This window comes from Channa argus, chromosome 23 (assembly GCF_033026475.1).
Source record: "Channa argus isolate prfri chromosome 23, Channa argus male v1.0, whole genome shotgun sequence".
Taxonomy (NCBI): domain Eukaryota; kingdom Metazoa; phylum Chordata; class Actinopteri; order Anabantiformes; family Channidae; genus Channa; species Channa argus.
The window spans coordinates 6682977-6699993 of NC_090219.1; the positions used below are offsets into that span (position 1 = coordinate 6682977).

The 17017-nt window shown below is 41.3% G+C and overlaps 1 protein-coding gene across 1 annotated transcript; it reads right to left on the minus strand.

The window, feature by feature from the left end:
• Positions 1-3258: 3258 nt before the first annotated feature.
• Positions 3259-9934, minus strand: LOC137108739 (SLIT and NTRK-like protein 1). The gene has a single exon (XM_067493719.1). The coding sequence runs from the start codon at positions 8598-8600 to the stop codon at positions 6486-6488; it is 2115 nt and encodes a 704-aa protein (XP_067349820.1). The 5' UTR covers positions 8601-9934; the 3' UTR covers positions 3259-6485.
• Between the last annotated feature and the right edge of the window lie 7083 nt (positions 9935-17017).

Sequence of the window (17017 nt, forward strand, 5' to 3'; positions counted from 1 at the left end):
AAGGTAATGTGTGCCGAAATAATGAAAAAAAATAGACAAGTGTGTTAGAAAGTCTGTCACAACCCCTTTCCCTTTGAATAAATCTCACACATTCTTACATTATGATTGCAAACACACTCCACTTTCTTGTGTATTGGGGAGCTTTTCGAGGTCCAATTTGAGCAGTGTAATCGGAACAGGTGGTGCAACATAATGCCTGAAATGCCAGTGAGGGATGGGCGGTAGTGTGGCCGCTAAATCAAATCAATGAGATAATCGATATGTGGGGGCTGGAAGAAGAGGATTACTTAGAGGTGGAGGAAACACTCGGTAGGCCATTCACTCATCTTGATTAAAGACCTTGCTTGGTGGTTTGACGTAGGCCAGTGTGCAAGTGGGTTGACATCAGATCTGGGTCAATTATGAGTGAAGCTTCTTTTAATTACTCAGGGTGTTTGCCGTATAGTCTGTCTAACAGACATGGGAGTATGACTAATATTTGAACTACTTGTGGTTTGATTGATTTGTCCACCTGCATCTGAACACTTAGAGCACTTCGCTGCTTTAAGAGTTACCAGAGTTACTTCATGTATTGCTGCTTCAGTGCAAGTAGGCCTGTGATCCAAAGCGCCACCCTGCCCAATCTTTAGTTACAAAGGCAAAAAACAACAGGAAATGAAAATGACTTAGACTGATTATATTGAAATAGTACATTGAGTAAGGCTGCAGGAAAAATTCCACGCAGCACAAACACATTTTTACCCTCTATAGATTTCGCTCTGTTGATGTAATTATATCTGAGGCGTGCTTTTAGGATATGTTTGCATATTGAAAGGTACATTAGCAAGCACAATGATTACACAAGCTGGTGCCTGCTTGTCACACTGCTGTGTTTCCTTTCATGTAAAACACTTGCACTCCAGTGCATTCAATACCAATCACTGGCACTACATTACAGGGTGGAGAGTATTCTATAATTATTGTGGCTCACAGAGAACATAACCACTAATAAAACCCAACCAGTGAGACTTATAGTCTTGCAGTGGATGGGTTGATAATAATATCTGAGAGCAACAAGAAGACATCCCGGGGGATAATGCCTGCTAATCAATGCTGCACACCTCCCATGGGCTAATACCTGCAGCAAGGACTGCATTGGCTTCAGGGTTTGGAAGTGCAGGCCTACTGGCAACACTTTAGTGCAACACACAGGGCTTTCATCAAAGCTAACATCAAAGGCTAATACCCAAGCTTAAAAGTTTTGGGGGGATTGTTACAAAACCTAAACAAGAGCCGTCACACTCAGTCTGAGCATTAGGAGTCAGATAAAAGCTAGTCACTCATGGTTAAGTCCAAATTAAAGGAAAATACTTTTTACTCTTGTGTTTTGGAACTGTTTATGAATCAGAGACATGACTTGTTTCATATTCTGCCTTCTTAGGATTATGTAGCCACATACCAGTTATTAAAGGTTATATTTTTTTTTCCAGCAGATGCTAAAAAACATGCCTGAGGTAGCACAACACAAGAGCTACTGTTTCGTTGTAGTGGGTGGTGAAGTTGTAATGGGAATTCCAACTGATGACTAACCCGCTACAGGTGCACGAGAAGTAGTAACCCCGAAGCAAAAACAGCCCCCAAATAAAGAACACACACAAACTATTTTCCATACCCTGAGGATGAAATGGGTCTGACTTAAACCAAAGTGAGACCATTGAGACTTGCACCAAAGCAGAGTGTTATTAGGTGTGCGGATGATGTTATCCCTGCTGGAAGTGTTGCATCAACTGCCAGCTCCACCGGGCAGGGATAGGGAGGGGGGACTATTACAGGAACTGTGGCGGTCCTGCTGGGCCACAACAGTGTTGGAGTGCTGTGTGCCCAGCATGTAAAAGAGTCTACTCCACTCTACGCTGATCTCCAACAGCTATTATCCACTGCATTAATGAATGGGTCCCACTGTTCGACACCGAGTCACATAGGAACACCTGACAGAAAACATTCTCTAATGGATTCACAACACACACAAGATGTGTCATGTTTGGACGTAATGTTATCCAGTGTAGCATACAATAAGGTTTAACACTGCTGCACAATGTACTGCAGATGGATCTTTCCATTGTGTGTAATAGGAGTCTATTTATTTATACAGTGGATAAGAGCAGCAAGGATACACCTCCTACTAATCAGTCCATTTGCATACAGTTTCTCAAATTTGCTTTTTGTACACCAATCAAAAGGTTTTTGTTTTTTTTTCTGTTTTTACAAGCCGTGCCAGATTTTGGGGTTACATGCAGTAAAGGCCACAAAGAAGATAGGTCCCCCTTTCTGATGAGGTGTTAGTTCTAAATGTTTTAAAAGCTGTAAATAGTGAATTTATTAACGATGAAGCAAAAACCGTCACTTACTAGGTATTAATACAAAAACATGGTAACACTTTATGTTACAGGTTTGAAAATTTTATTTCCAAGTAAGCTACCAGGAAATCTCTCAGAGGAAACATGTTATTTGGTTCTAATCTGAGCTAAAATAGAGAGTGATCAGGTGGTACACTCCTAGTTATTTAAGAAGCTTTGAAAATTTCAATTAGAGTTCAGCTGGTGAGGTGAACTTAATATGTCCTCAAAAAAGTCTTTTAATAATATTAAATGAGTAATAAATGCTCCCAGGGATTTAGTTTGAGCCAGTTCTTGCATCAAAATTCACCCAAGAGTTATTAGTTAACCCCAACATAAACTAACTAAAACAGAACTCTGTCAACTTTCTCTGTAATTATATGGTTCTTTCCAAGAAAGCTTAAACAAATTATTGGAACATGAAGAACCTGTAAAATAAAACATTACCAAATAGTTTTTTGGGTTGCCAGGTTGAGGAAGATCCTCCAGAATTGCAACCTTTACTTGTCCTTTACGCTCTTTCAGTCATTAGGGAAACCTCTCCCGTGCAGTGTGACCACTTATTATCTTGAACAATGGTGCATGGTCTGTGGATGGAAATCCATTTATTGGCTGCTTATTAACATGTCGAACTGCAGACTTATTGTGCTATGACCATTTATCAGCTCGTGTACAAAGATTGAGTAGCTTTTCTCATGCACAACCTGAAATAGTGTAAACATGGAATATTGATGTTTGGAACATTTGTAAGACACAAAGCTCTAATTTAAATAAAGCCTCTTGCATTATTTGGCCTTGTTTAAATAAGAGGTCTTGCTAATTATATTCTTAATTATATCCGCTTTGTAATAATGCCGTCACAAATGTTAGTAAAACATACCTAAATGATTAGCTTTTTTTAATTGCAGTTATGATATTTATAAATGTTCTCAACTTAATGACCCTTTTAACAAATAAGTCAGTCAACTGTTGATCATACATGGTAATAAATCGTTAATAAAAGCTCCAACAAATAGTGATCCAACAAGTTTGCTGTTTTGAATGGTATTAATTGGCTTGTAGGTGGAATTTGTTCTAAATGTCCCGCAGGACCTTGATAGAAAATAAGTAGTCAGAAGCTAAACAGACAAGCAAAGTGAAAATCATGGAAATCTAGCAACCCAAATATTGTTCTTATTAATCACTATTATGCAATCTACAGTCATTTACTTGTGCTAATAAATACACAAATTACAGCTATAAATCATATATATAGCAGTGCTTCATTGGACAGTTATGTTGCAGTATTGGGTATTGTATTGATAATACAGCCAGCACTGCAGCACACAAAAATGTGTCATTGTCCCTCCAGGGATTGTGATTGAATCTTGTTATTATAATCATAAAATAAGCATATACAATATAAAAATCTACACTGTACAGTACTGTGATGAAATGATTTTGAACATTTTTCCATGTATAAGTCACTCGGCCTCATCCAAACCCCTCAAGATATAAATCGTGTAAAACAATATGAACAGATGACTCAAACATGTCCCATTAAACCATCTTAGTCAAATCCAAGGTTTTTTTTTTTTTTTCTTTTTTAACTCAACCTCAACCACACTTTATTTAACAAAATAGAAGCAGGTCAAATATCGCAAAGCATATAAATGACAAATCATCAGTGGGCTGTGGCACAGTAATACTCCACAGAAGAGACACATAGTTTCCCCAATATCCCCACCCTTTGTGTGATTGGAGGGACTGGACAGAAGATGGAGGGGAGGGGGGCAAAAAGGCAGGAAGGTGACGATGATTGCGATGAGTGGTTTTTGTCACAGATCTGCTGAGAGGTTAGTCCCCAAGGTCAAGCTGCTGTGTGATTACACATTAGGGGAAGAGGGAGGGCTGACTGAAGGGGGGTGTAAGGGTTTATACGCATACATGCAAACAATCACGCAACTGCTCTCTCTATCTCTCTCTGCGTGTACCTCATTTATCCACACACACACTCAAAGACGCACAGGCAAGGGGCAGACAGACAAAGACGGGATGAGGGCCGTGATTCAGCACCATGGACAGCGCTAGTCTGACACTGCAGGCCCACTAGCGGGGCAAAATTGCAGGAAGGTGAGGTGGAGTCGGGGGGTGTAAACCCATCGTACATTAACTCTGTACACTCTCAAAATGGCCATGGCATCTTGGGGTTTTGTTTGTTTGTTTGTTTTGCCAAATTATGCTAAAATGATGCGTCATATAGTGGGTTTATAAAAAAAAACAATAGACAAAGTCAATAATGGGTCATTAGCTGTGGAATTTAAGTCATAATTAAATTAAAATGAAAAAGAATTTGAACATTCCTTTCATAAGTTAAAAAATGTTACATTTTTATGATTACTGGAAATATGCCCCCACCTTTTTAATGCTTTTATTTTCCAAAACAGTATCCACGTTCAGGACAAAAGTGGTAATAGGTTTTAAGCAGCAGACCTGGTATCTGAGCTCTGCAAAACAGGTATTCAGTCATGGCAATGTTTTCATGAGCCCACATAAACCATACGGACCTCCACCCCACCCCCCCTTCTTCTGCAGAAAGAAAAGCATCTCAAGTTCAAATTGCTAGTGGAAAAAAAAAAGGCATCTTCCAATTACCTCCACAGTATGTATATGTGTTCCCTTCACCCTCCATACCTCCTATCTCTCTCCTCCTCTCTCCTTCTTGCCATAGCATGTTAGAAAGGACCCACCTCCCACAAAAAACAGCTTATTTCAAGCACATGTTTGTAGTAAATACAGTGAATTTCAGTTCTCTTATTTGGACAAGATTAGATGGCTTTACAAAAGCTCACAACATGATGAAAGTGAATCATAGCCATATGCTTTTTTTGTGGAGGAATACTTTTTTATGACATTAAAAAAGCATTCTACTCTATATCAGTCTACCTGCGCTGTTTACATACAGTAGATCGAATTACATAGCTTAATTGAAAACACTTCTTTGCTCAGTTGTTGAAAAAATATGATGGTATAAACCCCCCTTTTAAATGACTTGATTTTTTTTTTCTTCCTCTCACCCAAAGCAGGCTATATTCATTGACACACAAAACCACGGAACTGTTATTTTAGCTACATTAACTTTTGCAGCATAAGCATCTGAGTGACGTTAATTGGTCATGCTCATCTGCATGTCTGAATATCTGAAAGTCAACAATTGGCACACCATAAAATAACACAGTTTACATTCATAAAGGAGATGATGACTGCGCAGACGTTGGGTTCCATCTGCACCATCTAGTTACGGTATAAATAACCCCAAATATTTATCGACAATCAAATGATAACGAACAGAAAAAGAACATGCACTGACAGCTTCACGTCCATCACTCCTCTCAGATAATCATCATAATCCGCTATTGATTTTTTTTTGTCTCTTTTCTCCAAACAAGTTTAAAACAACAAATACAAATCCTAACTGCAGGTTCACAAAAAATAGAGAAATGGCACTTTGTAATAGTCATATATAATTCTTAATATCTATATATAGTCGTCATATTGATATAACATGAAAGGGTCGCTTCTTTGTTGGTTATGGTGGTTATGGTTCCTCGCTGTCGTGTGTGTGCGTGTGTGTGTGTGTGTGTCTGTGTGCGTGTGTGTGTGTTGAAACCATGCGAAATATCATCATGCAGATTATGATACATCGGTCCGAGTATTTACATTTACATTCATGCGCTCGTGCACCATTCCTCCGGTCCTCGGGCTCTTTCTCTCTCTCTCTCTTTCTTTCTTTCTTTCTTTCACACACGCTCTCTCCCTGCGTAGCTCCGCATGTCTCCCTCTTTTCCGTCTCAAACAGATCCGTAGTCCGATTGCGGCAAATAGCAGAACTGCGAGGAGGGAGGGAGGAAGGGAGGGAGAGGGGAGGTTTAGCCAGGGGGGCTTGGCATATACATATATTACAGAGTGGGGCCTGTGCAGCAGCAGCAGCAGACTGACTTACTTGGTTCAACTGGAGGAAACAAGACATAAAGAACTGTGTTCGCCTGTGGTACTTAGTCATTTGTCAGTCTGTCTGTGTGGCTGTTTGTAATCCAGTCTGGTGTGGCTTTTATTCTACTAGAGTCCCTTTTACGCATCGTTTGTCGTGGAGAGGTGCGTGCTGCAGTCGAAGCCCCTGTGCGCGCCCCCGTCTGCGTGATAAGGCCCGCTGTGCCAATAAGAGGAGTCACACACTGTCTGCAAGGAGTTGATCTCCGACGCGGACGAGTTCCCGTCCCTCCGCTTTGACCTCTTTCGATTCCGCAAAATAAACACGAGCATTCCTACAACAGTGAAAGCGGACGTGACGAACACTAAGAGCAGCCCGGGGACGAGCACTGAAATGGAGACCCTGTTGGGCTCCAGATACGAGTTCGAGCGCGTCCCCGAGTCCAGGGTGAAAGTGCTGTTTTTAGAGAGGGAAGTTGGGGAGACTCTGTCATAGAGTTTGGGGCACATGAGGTCGTTCCGGACGTAGCGGAAATCACGTTTCCAAAACTCTTCAGGGGACTCGCACTTGAGATCACTCACTATCACATCGGCCCCGAGCTTCTCCGTCCACTGCTTGAAGGGCACGATGTTGCACGAGCAATCCCACGGATTCCCATGCAAATCGATCTGTATGATTGAATTGAGCTGGTCTAACACGCCAGCCACAGGGAGATAAGGGAAATAATTATTATGGAGACTAATTTTAGATAAAGAAATCCCAAGGAAAGCATCCACGGGTAAAGATTTCAGCAAGTTGTTGTTGAGGAACAGAACCCTCAGATTTGGCATGGGGCTGAACGCACCTGCCACTATCAGCTGGATGTCGTTGTATTCCAAACTGAGATATTCCAGATTCACAAGGCCCGCGAACATCTCTGCTATCAGCGTATCCAGATAGTTCTTATCCACATACAGCCATCTCAGCTCGCTCTGGTTTTGGAAAGTGCCGTTGTCAATCACCTTGATGTTGTTCCCACCCAGGTCGAGCAGGTTGAGGCTGGAGTAGCCGAGCAGCTGATTCTTTTTCACTGTGTGTATGTTGTTGTCTCTCATATTCAGCTCGTGCGCGGCCAAGGGCTTGGGTTTGAGGTTAGATAAGCTCTCGATCTTCTTCCCCTCACAGTTGACCCCCAGCCCTTGTCTGGAGCCGACCAGCTTGCAGTTGCACGGCTGTGGGCACGTCATGTTGTGCAGCTGGTCTTTGTCCCCGTTCACACCTGCCACCACTGGAGTGGGCTTAGTTTTCAGCTGCCAATTCTCACGAGATTTGGAGCGACTCCTGGGCCCGTGGCCGCCAGGCGTCGGGGGCCCACTGGCGTCTCCACTGGGCTTGTGAGGCGTGGGACGCGGGCCGCGGGCCACAGGCTCCGAGGTCTCCTCCTGGGTGGGAGGGGCGACGAGGCTGGCGTCCACACCGCCGCTCTGTGAAGGGCACAGATCCTCTTCTGACGTCTCGTTCAGGTCGCTCCCCTGCAGCCTGGTGGGAGCCTCACATATCACCCTCCCAATAAGCGCGTTACGCGGTATGTTCTCCAGCCATTCCTTAAGAGAAACCAGGTCGCAGTTACAGTCCCAAGGGTTGTCCTCCAACAAAACCTCCGCAATGCCCGGTATTTGTTCAAGGATCCCCTCATAAGGCAACGTTTTGATTCGGTTTCCCCGCAGGTCGAGATGCGTAATGGGCACATGTTGAAACACGTTTATAGGTAGCGCACTGATGAGGTTGTCGTTAAGTATTAACACTTCAAGTTTATTAAGATCCCTGAAAACAACGGGGTCAATATCCCTCAGTAGATTGAAATCAGCTTGGAGATATTCCAAGTCGTCTAACCCCAGAAATGTACTCTTCCTGAATGATCTTATCTTATTGTTATTGATGTGCAGCCTCTTCACCAGCTGCAGTCCCAGAAAGGCGCCAGGGACAATGTCGTGCAAACCATTGTTTTCTAAATGCAAGCTCACAGCATTGTAAAAGTTGGCGAACTCGTTGGGAAATAGCCTGGATAAAGAATTCCCGTGCAGCAGCAAGTGATAAAACTGCGAGCTCGGGCCAGTCAAATGCTGCAGAGTGGTGAAGCTCCTTTTTTCGCAGTCTATGTGCAGATCTCCCTCTATCTCGTTGCAAGAGCATATCTGCTCCTTACAAACGTCCCTTGTAACATTTCCACTAGCAACACAAAGAGCCGCATTCAGCAGAACAATCCAAAGCAGCATTTTTTTTTTAACGTGAACAATTCATTCCCGGTTTCAAGACATACGAGCTGGGAATTTAGTCTACATCAATCAGAAGAAAGAAGAGAAGATACAGACATTTGGGGGGAGAAAAAGGCAGTCTTTTATACCAGATCCACGCTGCATCTAACCTGCTCTTGTGTCCAGACTTGCAGTTTTGAAAATGCCCACATAAACGTCTCTTTCACATCGACTGAATCCTCGCAGCCTCCGCGTGTTGGTGATAAAAATCAAAAACAGCGAGCGACAGCACAGTCCGACACATCTTTTGGCATTTTCAGTTGGTTTAAGACTGACCTTGGCAGCAAGAAAAATGACCAAATCCGTCCCTTTTTGCTGTCCTCTCTCCCCCCCTCAGTCGTGCTGCGTGTTGCGGCGTCGGGAGCTGTTCCCTCTCCCCCTGGTGCTGAATTCACACCCTGCGCCGGAGCTTTACAGACGATCCCACCGCTGCAAAACACCCGCATCCCCCCATCACATCCTTCGGCGTCTTGCCTCGCTCGTGTGCGCCGTTTCCCTTCACGTCTTTTTATATATTTATTTATTTGTATGTTTGTCCTTTGCTCTGGCAAATTCGGGAATCACAAAAAGAGGAACGCGGAGACTCTGTTCATCCTGGCGCGGTGCTCTAAGAAAGATCTGACACCCTCTACTGAGCTGTAATGGCAAAAATCCGTCGAGTGACTGAGGGAATGCTGAGAGCAGAGAGAAGAAAAAAATCAATCCACATATAGGCTCGAGATTGTTTTTCTTTAAAATCCCTCTTTACACTTCTCCACGTGTAGGTTATTTCCCTTTCAGATGGGCAAAGATGTTTTTTAGCCGCCAAATGAGGCTGTGGATGGTTGCTTTTACTCTTAAAGCTTGCAGATCCATGGTTAAAGTGTCCAAGTCGGTAACGTCGAAAACACTGGGGAGACTTCACATTAAGATCGTGATGCCTCAGTTGAATTCCTTAAATCAGCCCTCATTTTAAAGGGATAAGCAGCATTACTTTAGCGCATCTATCCTCGTTAGCCTCCGCTCCAACAGCCTTGACTTTGGTCCCCGTGCTTTGAAAACACTGTTGAATGCGGTAAAAACAATTATCCGCTACAGGCATGCCTCAGTCCAGCAAAAACAGTTGACTATACAACAAACGATGCGTCAGTGTGGCACCCTATATGCGCATGTGTGCGTGACGTTTTTTTTTTTGTTTTTTTTCCCCCTCATGATTAAAAATCCCTTGCAAAAATAGATCTACAACTGTTAGAAAAAAAGAGAGAGAAACCAGGAAAGTGGTTTGAACATACTCCCGTCGCCTATCGATTTGTATTAAACTCAGTGGTTTGACAGTGTTACATCAGATGAAGGAGGGCTTGCACGGGAGAGTTGAGGTAGTTATCCCCCTCCATCACCCCTACCCCACCCTCCTCCTTCTCCTTCTCCTCCTCCTCCATCTGCAGTGTTCAGTTAGAATTAAGAGTAGGACAGAAAATGGCATGCTAAGTTAACTACCCTCTCTCTCTGACATCATTTTTTGCAGAAAAGGAAGCAACACACACACAAACAACTGCAATAAGAGACCAAACTAAGGGAGTCAGGATATTCCAGGAAAGCATCAGCAGTGCTTGCAATAAGCAAACATCATTAGGAACACCTACATATATGCTGTGAAGCATCCCCATTATGGTGCGTTTCTCCCTACCCACCTGTCTGCCTGTTTGTCAGTTTTGTTTGCTTTTTTTTCCCTTTTCTTTAACTGTTGCTTGTCAGCTGGTCTGCCTGCCTGTTGCTTTGTCTGTTTTATCTTTTTTTTTTCTTTTATCTGTCCAAACTTGCTTCTCTCATCTAGTTTTGTGTGTTTTCATCTCACCACTTTGTCTGTCTACAAAGAGTGTAATGCCACATTATTAGCATGAGCACATGCAGAAACTTTTACAATGCTTTGGTAACATGTGTCCTGTGCCACTTTGATTTAAAGGGCAGCTTCCCTGATTTTCACCCTCTACTTTTCTTAATTTGTACCAGTTGCTGTTGTGTTTCTTCCTGCAGGATGGGACCTACCCACTGTTGTGGTTGGTTGCATTAGACACAACTGGGCCCAGTGTGCCCCATGATCAAGTGGGGTGTCCTCCTGTGTCCTTTTGCTTCTACAACATGATAATCATGCTGCACATTTCCACTCATCTACATCTTTCACCCCTAACTTTTCCCACTGATTTACTTTTGTTAATTAATTACATGTAAATTACAAATACACACACATACATAAATTAACAGCTTACTTTTCCTGTGACTCATTTTTTTGCCCCAACCTATGAGCCAGGCTATAACAGATGGGCTTTGTCAGTTGGGTGGCAGCAGACGAACACGTATGGTTCTGGTAGCACATGCATGAGAATGGTATTATTGAACATTTTCAAATTTTCAGATTTCACCTGAAGATCTGGAGAGGCTGGTTGAAATACTCTCCTGTAGTATGACCAAACAGATGTTTGTTTGTTTTTTCAGGGATATTTTGATACACAGAGAGAAGGTTAATGCCGTTCATACATGTACATGAAAGTTCAACATTGGTCACCCTGCAGTCACCCGATTGCTTTACTTGGCAGATGCAGCAACAAATACACCTAGCTGATTGATTAAAGCTATCCAGCAGCACACACACTAGTCTAACAGCATAAAGAGATGCTGAACTGTCTTGCATTCATAACATAATCCAGTTATTCTAAAATTAAATATGCATAATGAATACCTCCACTTGTAGTACCTGTAGTAAGTACATTTTGTGGCTTCTTTACCTGATACATTGGGTTTTTCTATTGAAGTAAACGATGTGAAAACTACCTCCAAATAATGACAGTGCCTCTCTTTGTTTGTTTTATGTACATTTCCTCTCTGTCGAAGCTCCTGCTCTTCCCCTGCATCCATGACGTACTTACTGTGTTTAAGGGCTGTTTTGTTTGGCATCTATCAAATTGGTGCTACATCCTGCTGTGGGCCAGATCAAAGCATGCAGTGTGTGTGTTCGAGCTAAACTAAGTAACCAATACTCGATCCATGTCCCCGGTGTGCAAAAAGCAAACGGAGGCCGAGGGCGGACGGTCATGCAGCCAAGCCGGGGGCACATCACTCATTCACACTAATTAATTGGATGCTGGAAATGTGTGTAGGTGCACGTGGGTGGCCGGGGGTGTTAATGTGGAAGACAGAGTTGTAGAAGATTCCTGCTGATTTGGTTTTGTTTCCGTGCTCCCTGGTTACGCACGATGAGCATCTCCTGCATCCATGTTTCATATGTACAGCATGCGTGCTGTTATCTGTAGCAGATGGGGGGTGTAATATGACAAACACGGCTTAGTCATGCTTGAGCATCTTGTTTCAGCTAAAAGAAAAGGGAGAGATGAACAATTCTGATTCCATTTTAGCTCGACTCACTCCTCTCAGGCCAAACATTTAAACTCTAATATAATCCCCCAAACAGGATAAATCATATTTGTATCAGGAAAAAAGGCCCCTTATCTTGGAGTCAAAACTAATTGGATTATAAATATGAATGTATCCCAAGGAATAACTGCATGGGGCTCAGCATCATGATGTGATGCAGATACTGTCGAGTTGCATTAGTGTGATGCAGCACCAGAGGAGCTCATACACCCCCTGCATTCATAGTTGCTGGGCACGTAAGTTTGAGCGTGAGCTACACACACAGACAAAGTGAATGCATGTATTTCTTTACAGATCGTCTATTTTAATAGGGACAAGTCAATGCCACCACACAAAGCAAGCATTTGAAGCATAAGCTAATACAGTACATGAAATGCAAAACCTAGCAAAATTACACAAAGTAGGACAAATTACAAAGGACACATGCCAGATTTCAGCATATGAGTTTAGGATCAATATTGTATGGTCAAGCTTGATATTGTATTTAAATTGTTAATAACATATAATATATTGTTGCAGATTGTTTGTCAATCATTTTAACCTGTGACAACTATAAAATTGCTGAGTCTAGTGTGGCTCCTTCACCACAGATGTTGCTGGCAATTCTTAACTTCTCACGTGGTTTTTTTCCTTAAGAGAGTATCACCCAATATTTTATAACAATTGACGGATTAAGGGAAAGTCAGAGAAGTTAATACAAATTAGCATAGTGAAACTTGTGTGTTATGCATTAACAGCACGACAGTTATGGCCAAAGGCATCATTGTCTTTGAGTTGTCCATTTGTCAATCTGTCCCACTCTTGTGAAAAGCATATTTCAGGGACGCCTTGAAGGTTTTTTTTTTTTGTTTGTTTTTTTAATTTCAAACTAATGTTCACTTTAGCTCAAGAATAAACTGATTGGATTTCGCTGGTCAAAGATCATAGTTCAAGGTCACTGTGACCTTACATCTGTCCCACTATTGTCAGTGCAATATGTCAACACCTAGAGATGTCCACTTGGAGTTGTGGACAGACTGTTTAGAATAGGAGTTAAAACAGACATGTAAGCAACTTGACTGTTGGGTGTGAGTTATGCAGTCACAAAATGGTCTTTTTTTTTTTTTGTCATTTTTATTTTTACTTATTTCCTACCTTAACAATCACTCCACAACCCCTCAGATGTAGTGTGTGGCTCTTTGGAAGGGCCAGACTGCTACACTAGGAACCAGTAGAAGAAATCACTTGACCCTAAAGTTAAAACTAGCCCCATCTCGAGCAATCAGCACAGGAAAAGGCTGCTTTAACTTACATGCATCAGTAATATATATAAACGTTAATCATCTATTTAATATCAAATATAATTAGTATCAGCCACAGGATATATTTTACTTGGAAGTTATAAGTAGTTAAAGGTATGCAGGCAAAGTTCTGCGTACATATTTGAAAATATGGAGTGTGTGTGTGTGTAGAGTGTATATGCCAAACTTAGAAACAGATATAATTGAAGAGCTAAATACAGTATACTTAATTTTTATTTGAATTGCATTCCAACATGGTGTTTTTTTAATTAAATTTTGTAACTTTTCGATTCTATAACTGATATTGGTATTGTGGTGACTGTTGTGCTTCATCTTTGAGGTAATTATGCATCTTCACAGAATCCAACAATCCACATGGTGTAATTGTGATTGTCTTTTTATAATCATGGTTCACAAGGTGAAGCCTCTATAGAGAAAATGAACCAACACTAAAGCCAATCAATAGCATTCACTCAGGCTGTGATGTTGTGCTACAAGATTGCTTGCAATTTCCCTCTCCCATTCTGCCACTCAGACCTGGTGGATATTTGTATCCGACCATTATTGTCTATTATTATATCCCTATGGCTATTGGGTACCAGGTGACATGGTTTGATATATTTATGTCAGTTGGTGTAAATACAAGTATCAACATGTTAGACTGAAGAGTAGAATAGGATTATAAACATGTCAAATCATGTCTTCCCTAAGAAGACATATTTAAAGAAACTTGGGATTTTATCTGGCTGAGCCACCATGTTTTTTGTTAGAGAATCTGCTTGACCTTCCCTGAGGCTTGCATTTGAAGACTTATTTTTCTCTGTACTTTGTGAGTGCATGAACAAACCTCGATGCTAAGTCAAAATCTCTCAAACAGTTGGCACAAAATCGTCTCATGAAACAGCAAATAAGATCTTTGCCCTTGGCATCTGAATCCCCTGCTGAGATTTTTTATATAATTTTTTAATTTTGGTGGGGGGTGGAGAGAACACATGCCACATCAGCTCTGCTTCACTTTCCTCCAGATGTGCACGCTCATCTTCAGTAGAAGTACTTTCTCCCAGGGCTTCAGAGGCAGGAGGTTTTGAGAGACTCAAATACTCTACGGGTCATTACAGAAAGGTCAGGAGCCGTGTTAATCTTGTTTTCACATCAGCATGTTCAGCTCTGTGTGCACAGACAGCATTCAAAATACAGTAAGGCATAGCTGTTTGGGTTTTGTGGTGATTCATGCACCGCGAGTGTTTCATCAGTGATGAGATTAGTTGAACTGGAAGATGACAGGGTTTTTATTTTATTATTTTTTTAATATTTTAGCACGGAGAGGAACAAAATGCTAAATCATTACGTACCCAAAGTGAGATGAAGTTTAATGGGTAAATGATAAGGTGTATTATCACTGAGTGATAATCTGTAATCATGTTCAATTTTTTAGATCTGCTGGACACCGAGAAGGTGGAAAGGAGTTTAATTCAGGGCTGAAAAATTGGATGCTTTTATTTCTCAAAAACAGAGTCCAGTACCCTTCTCTTTTGAAACCCTTTGTTTCAGTTTTTTGAAATTATGCAGCAAAGGTCTTGCAGATGTGTCACGTACAGAAAAAGATGGGTCAAGTGCAGACTGGAAGTCAATACGGCTATCGGCAGAAGCAGCAGCACCACTCCCGATCTATCGACTAGTGCGGCTGTACGGGGAATCAGCAGAATGTTTGACTGTAAATCTATACACATCTATCCGCAAACTCCATTCAACCCCCACCTTATTTCCTACCCTTGTATCTTTCCCATCAGCAGAAGTCAGAGGCAACCGTCTGAAAGACGACTGGAAATCCAGTGACATGAAAGGCAAACATGTATATCTGCTCTCTGAATTAGTAAAGGACTTTTTATTGTGTTGCATGCGGCAAAAAGAGGGTTTTTGTTTTTTGTTTTTTTTTTTTACATAAAGTTCCTGTGAGCAGCACAACATGACAGATGTCTGACACTACTGTTAGTCACTTGCCTTAGAGGAGAACATTTTCATTATGGCTTTGAAACTTATACTGATGCCTCATGACATTCCTGTTCTGTCCTGTAGATTCAAAGCACTTTAAGAACAATACAAAGAAAAAGGTTTCAAATATTTGCAAAATATATCGGCATCAGTGTCCAACCTTGGGTCCAATAGGTGTCCAATCAGTGTGTGAGTTTGCGAGCTGCAAGGTAAACATACATTATATTGGAGTATATAAGTCATTAAATTTCACACTTTAGATTCAGCCAGTATTCATTCTTGGCTCCTGCTGCCAATAATCCTGACATTGAATATATTTGTACAGTGTTTTGTGACTGTAAATTTAACTACAGCAATCATTTTCAACAAATAATTTCTCAAATGCTTCCTACTAGTAATGAGTTGCTAGAATTCTGTATTATAAAAGTGTCAGAAAGTTTAATATTTTTATGAAAGTATCAACACTTCATGAGAAAACAATAATCTACATCTATGGGCAATAACACTGCAGCGAATATAAAGGAACAATTTTCTGGATGTTCCCCAAAATGACCAGACCTACCGGAAACTTTGTACAAATTACATGAAACACAAAATAGAAATCTTATGAAATATGTAGGTTAGCCCGCCGCAAAGTCGCCGGTTCAAATCCAGCTGCCAGCTTCAAACTTACATTTTCTTCCTGTGCTCGTGAGGGTTACATCCAGGTACCTCCCGAAGACCAAAAACATGCAGTTGGCTGGATTGATTGCACTAAATCGCCCAAAGGTGTTAACATGGGAGTGACTGTAATAGATGGGCGATCTGACCAGGCTGTACCCTACCTTTTGCCCAAAAACAGCTGGGATTGGCTCCAGCACAAAGTAAGCTGTTGAGAAATTTTTTTGGCATTGAAAATGAAAGTATTGGCATCAGAAACAAAACACTCTTAAAAGCCTCTTAACGGGAAGGCCTGGATTGTACGTTTCTTCTTACAAAAGAGTCTGCATCAGGCTAAAATAAATCTTTGCCAAGTTTTGTGTGCTCTCTTCAAGCTTGTGTCTGCACTCAGCCAATGGTTGTTTGTGTAATTTAGTAGTGTAGTTTTTGACATCTCCTGCAGAGTGATACATCATCTTTCTTGAATGGCTTAGATCAAGTTGAGGAGTCAAATTCATCTATCACCTTAATAATGATAAAGATGGGAATGAAGATATAGTTTTTCGAACCTTAACCTTCAGCAGTTTGATCAAGTAGCTCATGTGTGGCAGAAGAAAACACCTAGATAATAAAGAAAATGTTAAATTACAAATCACCATGATGTTTGTTGCATGTCTTTCTGTACTCTACATTTGGCTTGTCTTGCTGCACATTATCTTCTGTTTTTTTTTTTTACACCGGTGCTTATAAATATTTACATGCTGCAAAAAGTCTGGCCTAAATCTGGTTTGAGTGACCCAGCTTTGTGTCATTTTACTAAGCAATGTGCCTGCGGAAACATTTGGAGCCAGCTTCCTCTTAAACCATGTCCAACTTTTCCCTCACTTTGTCTTTCTATTTTTCTTAAGCTTTTCTTCCTGTACTGCTTCAAAGCCACTTCAGCTTGTAAAGTTTTCCCCAATAAAGTAAAAAAAAAAAAAAAAAAAAAGACAAAAAAAACCAAAACAATATTTTGTCACAGGGTGAAACTGTTCTTTGAAGTGACTGAGCGCAGTTCCT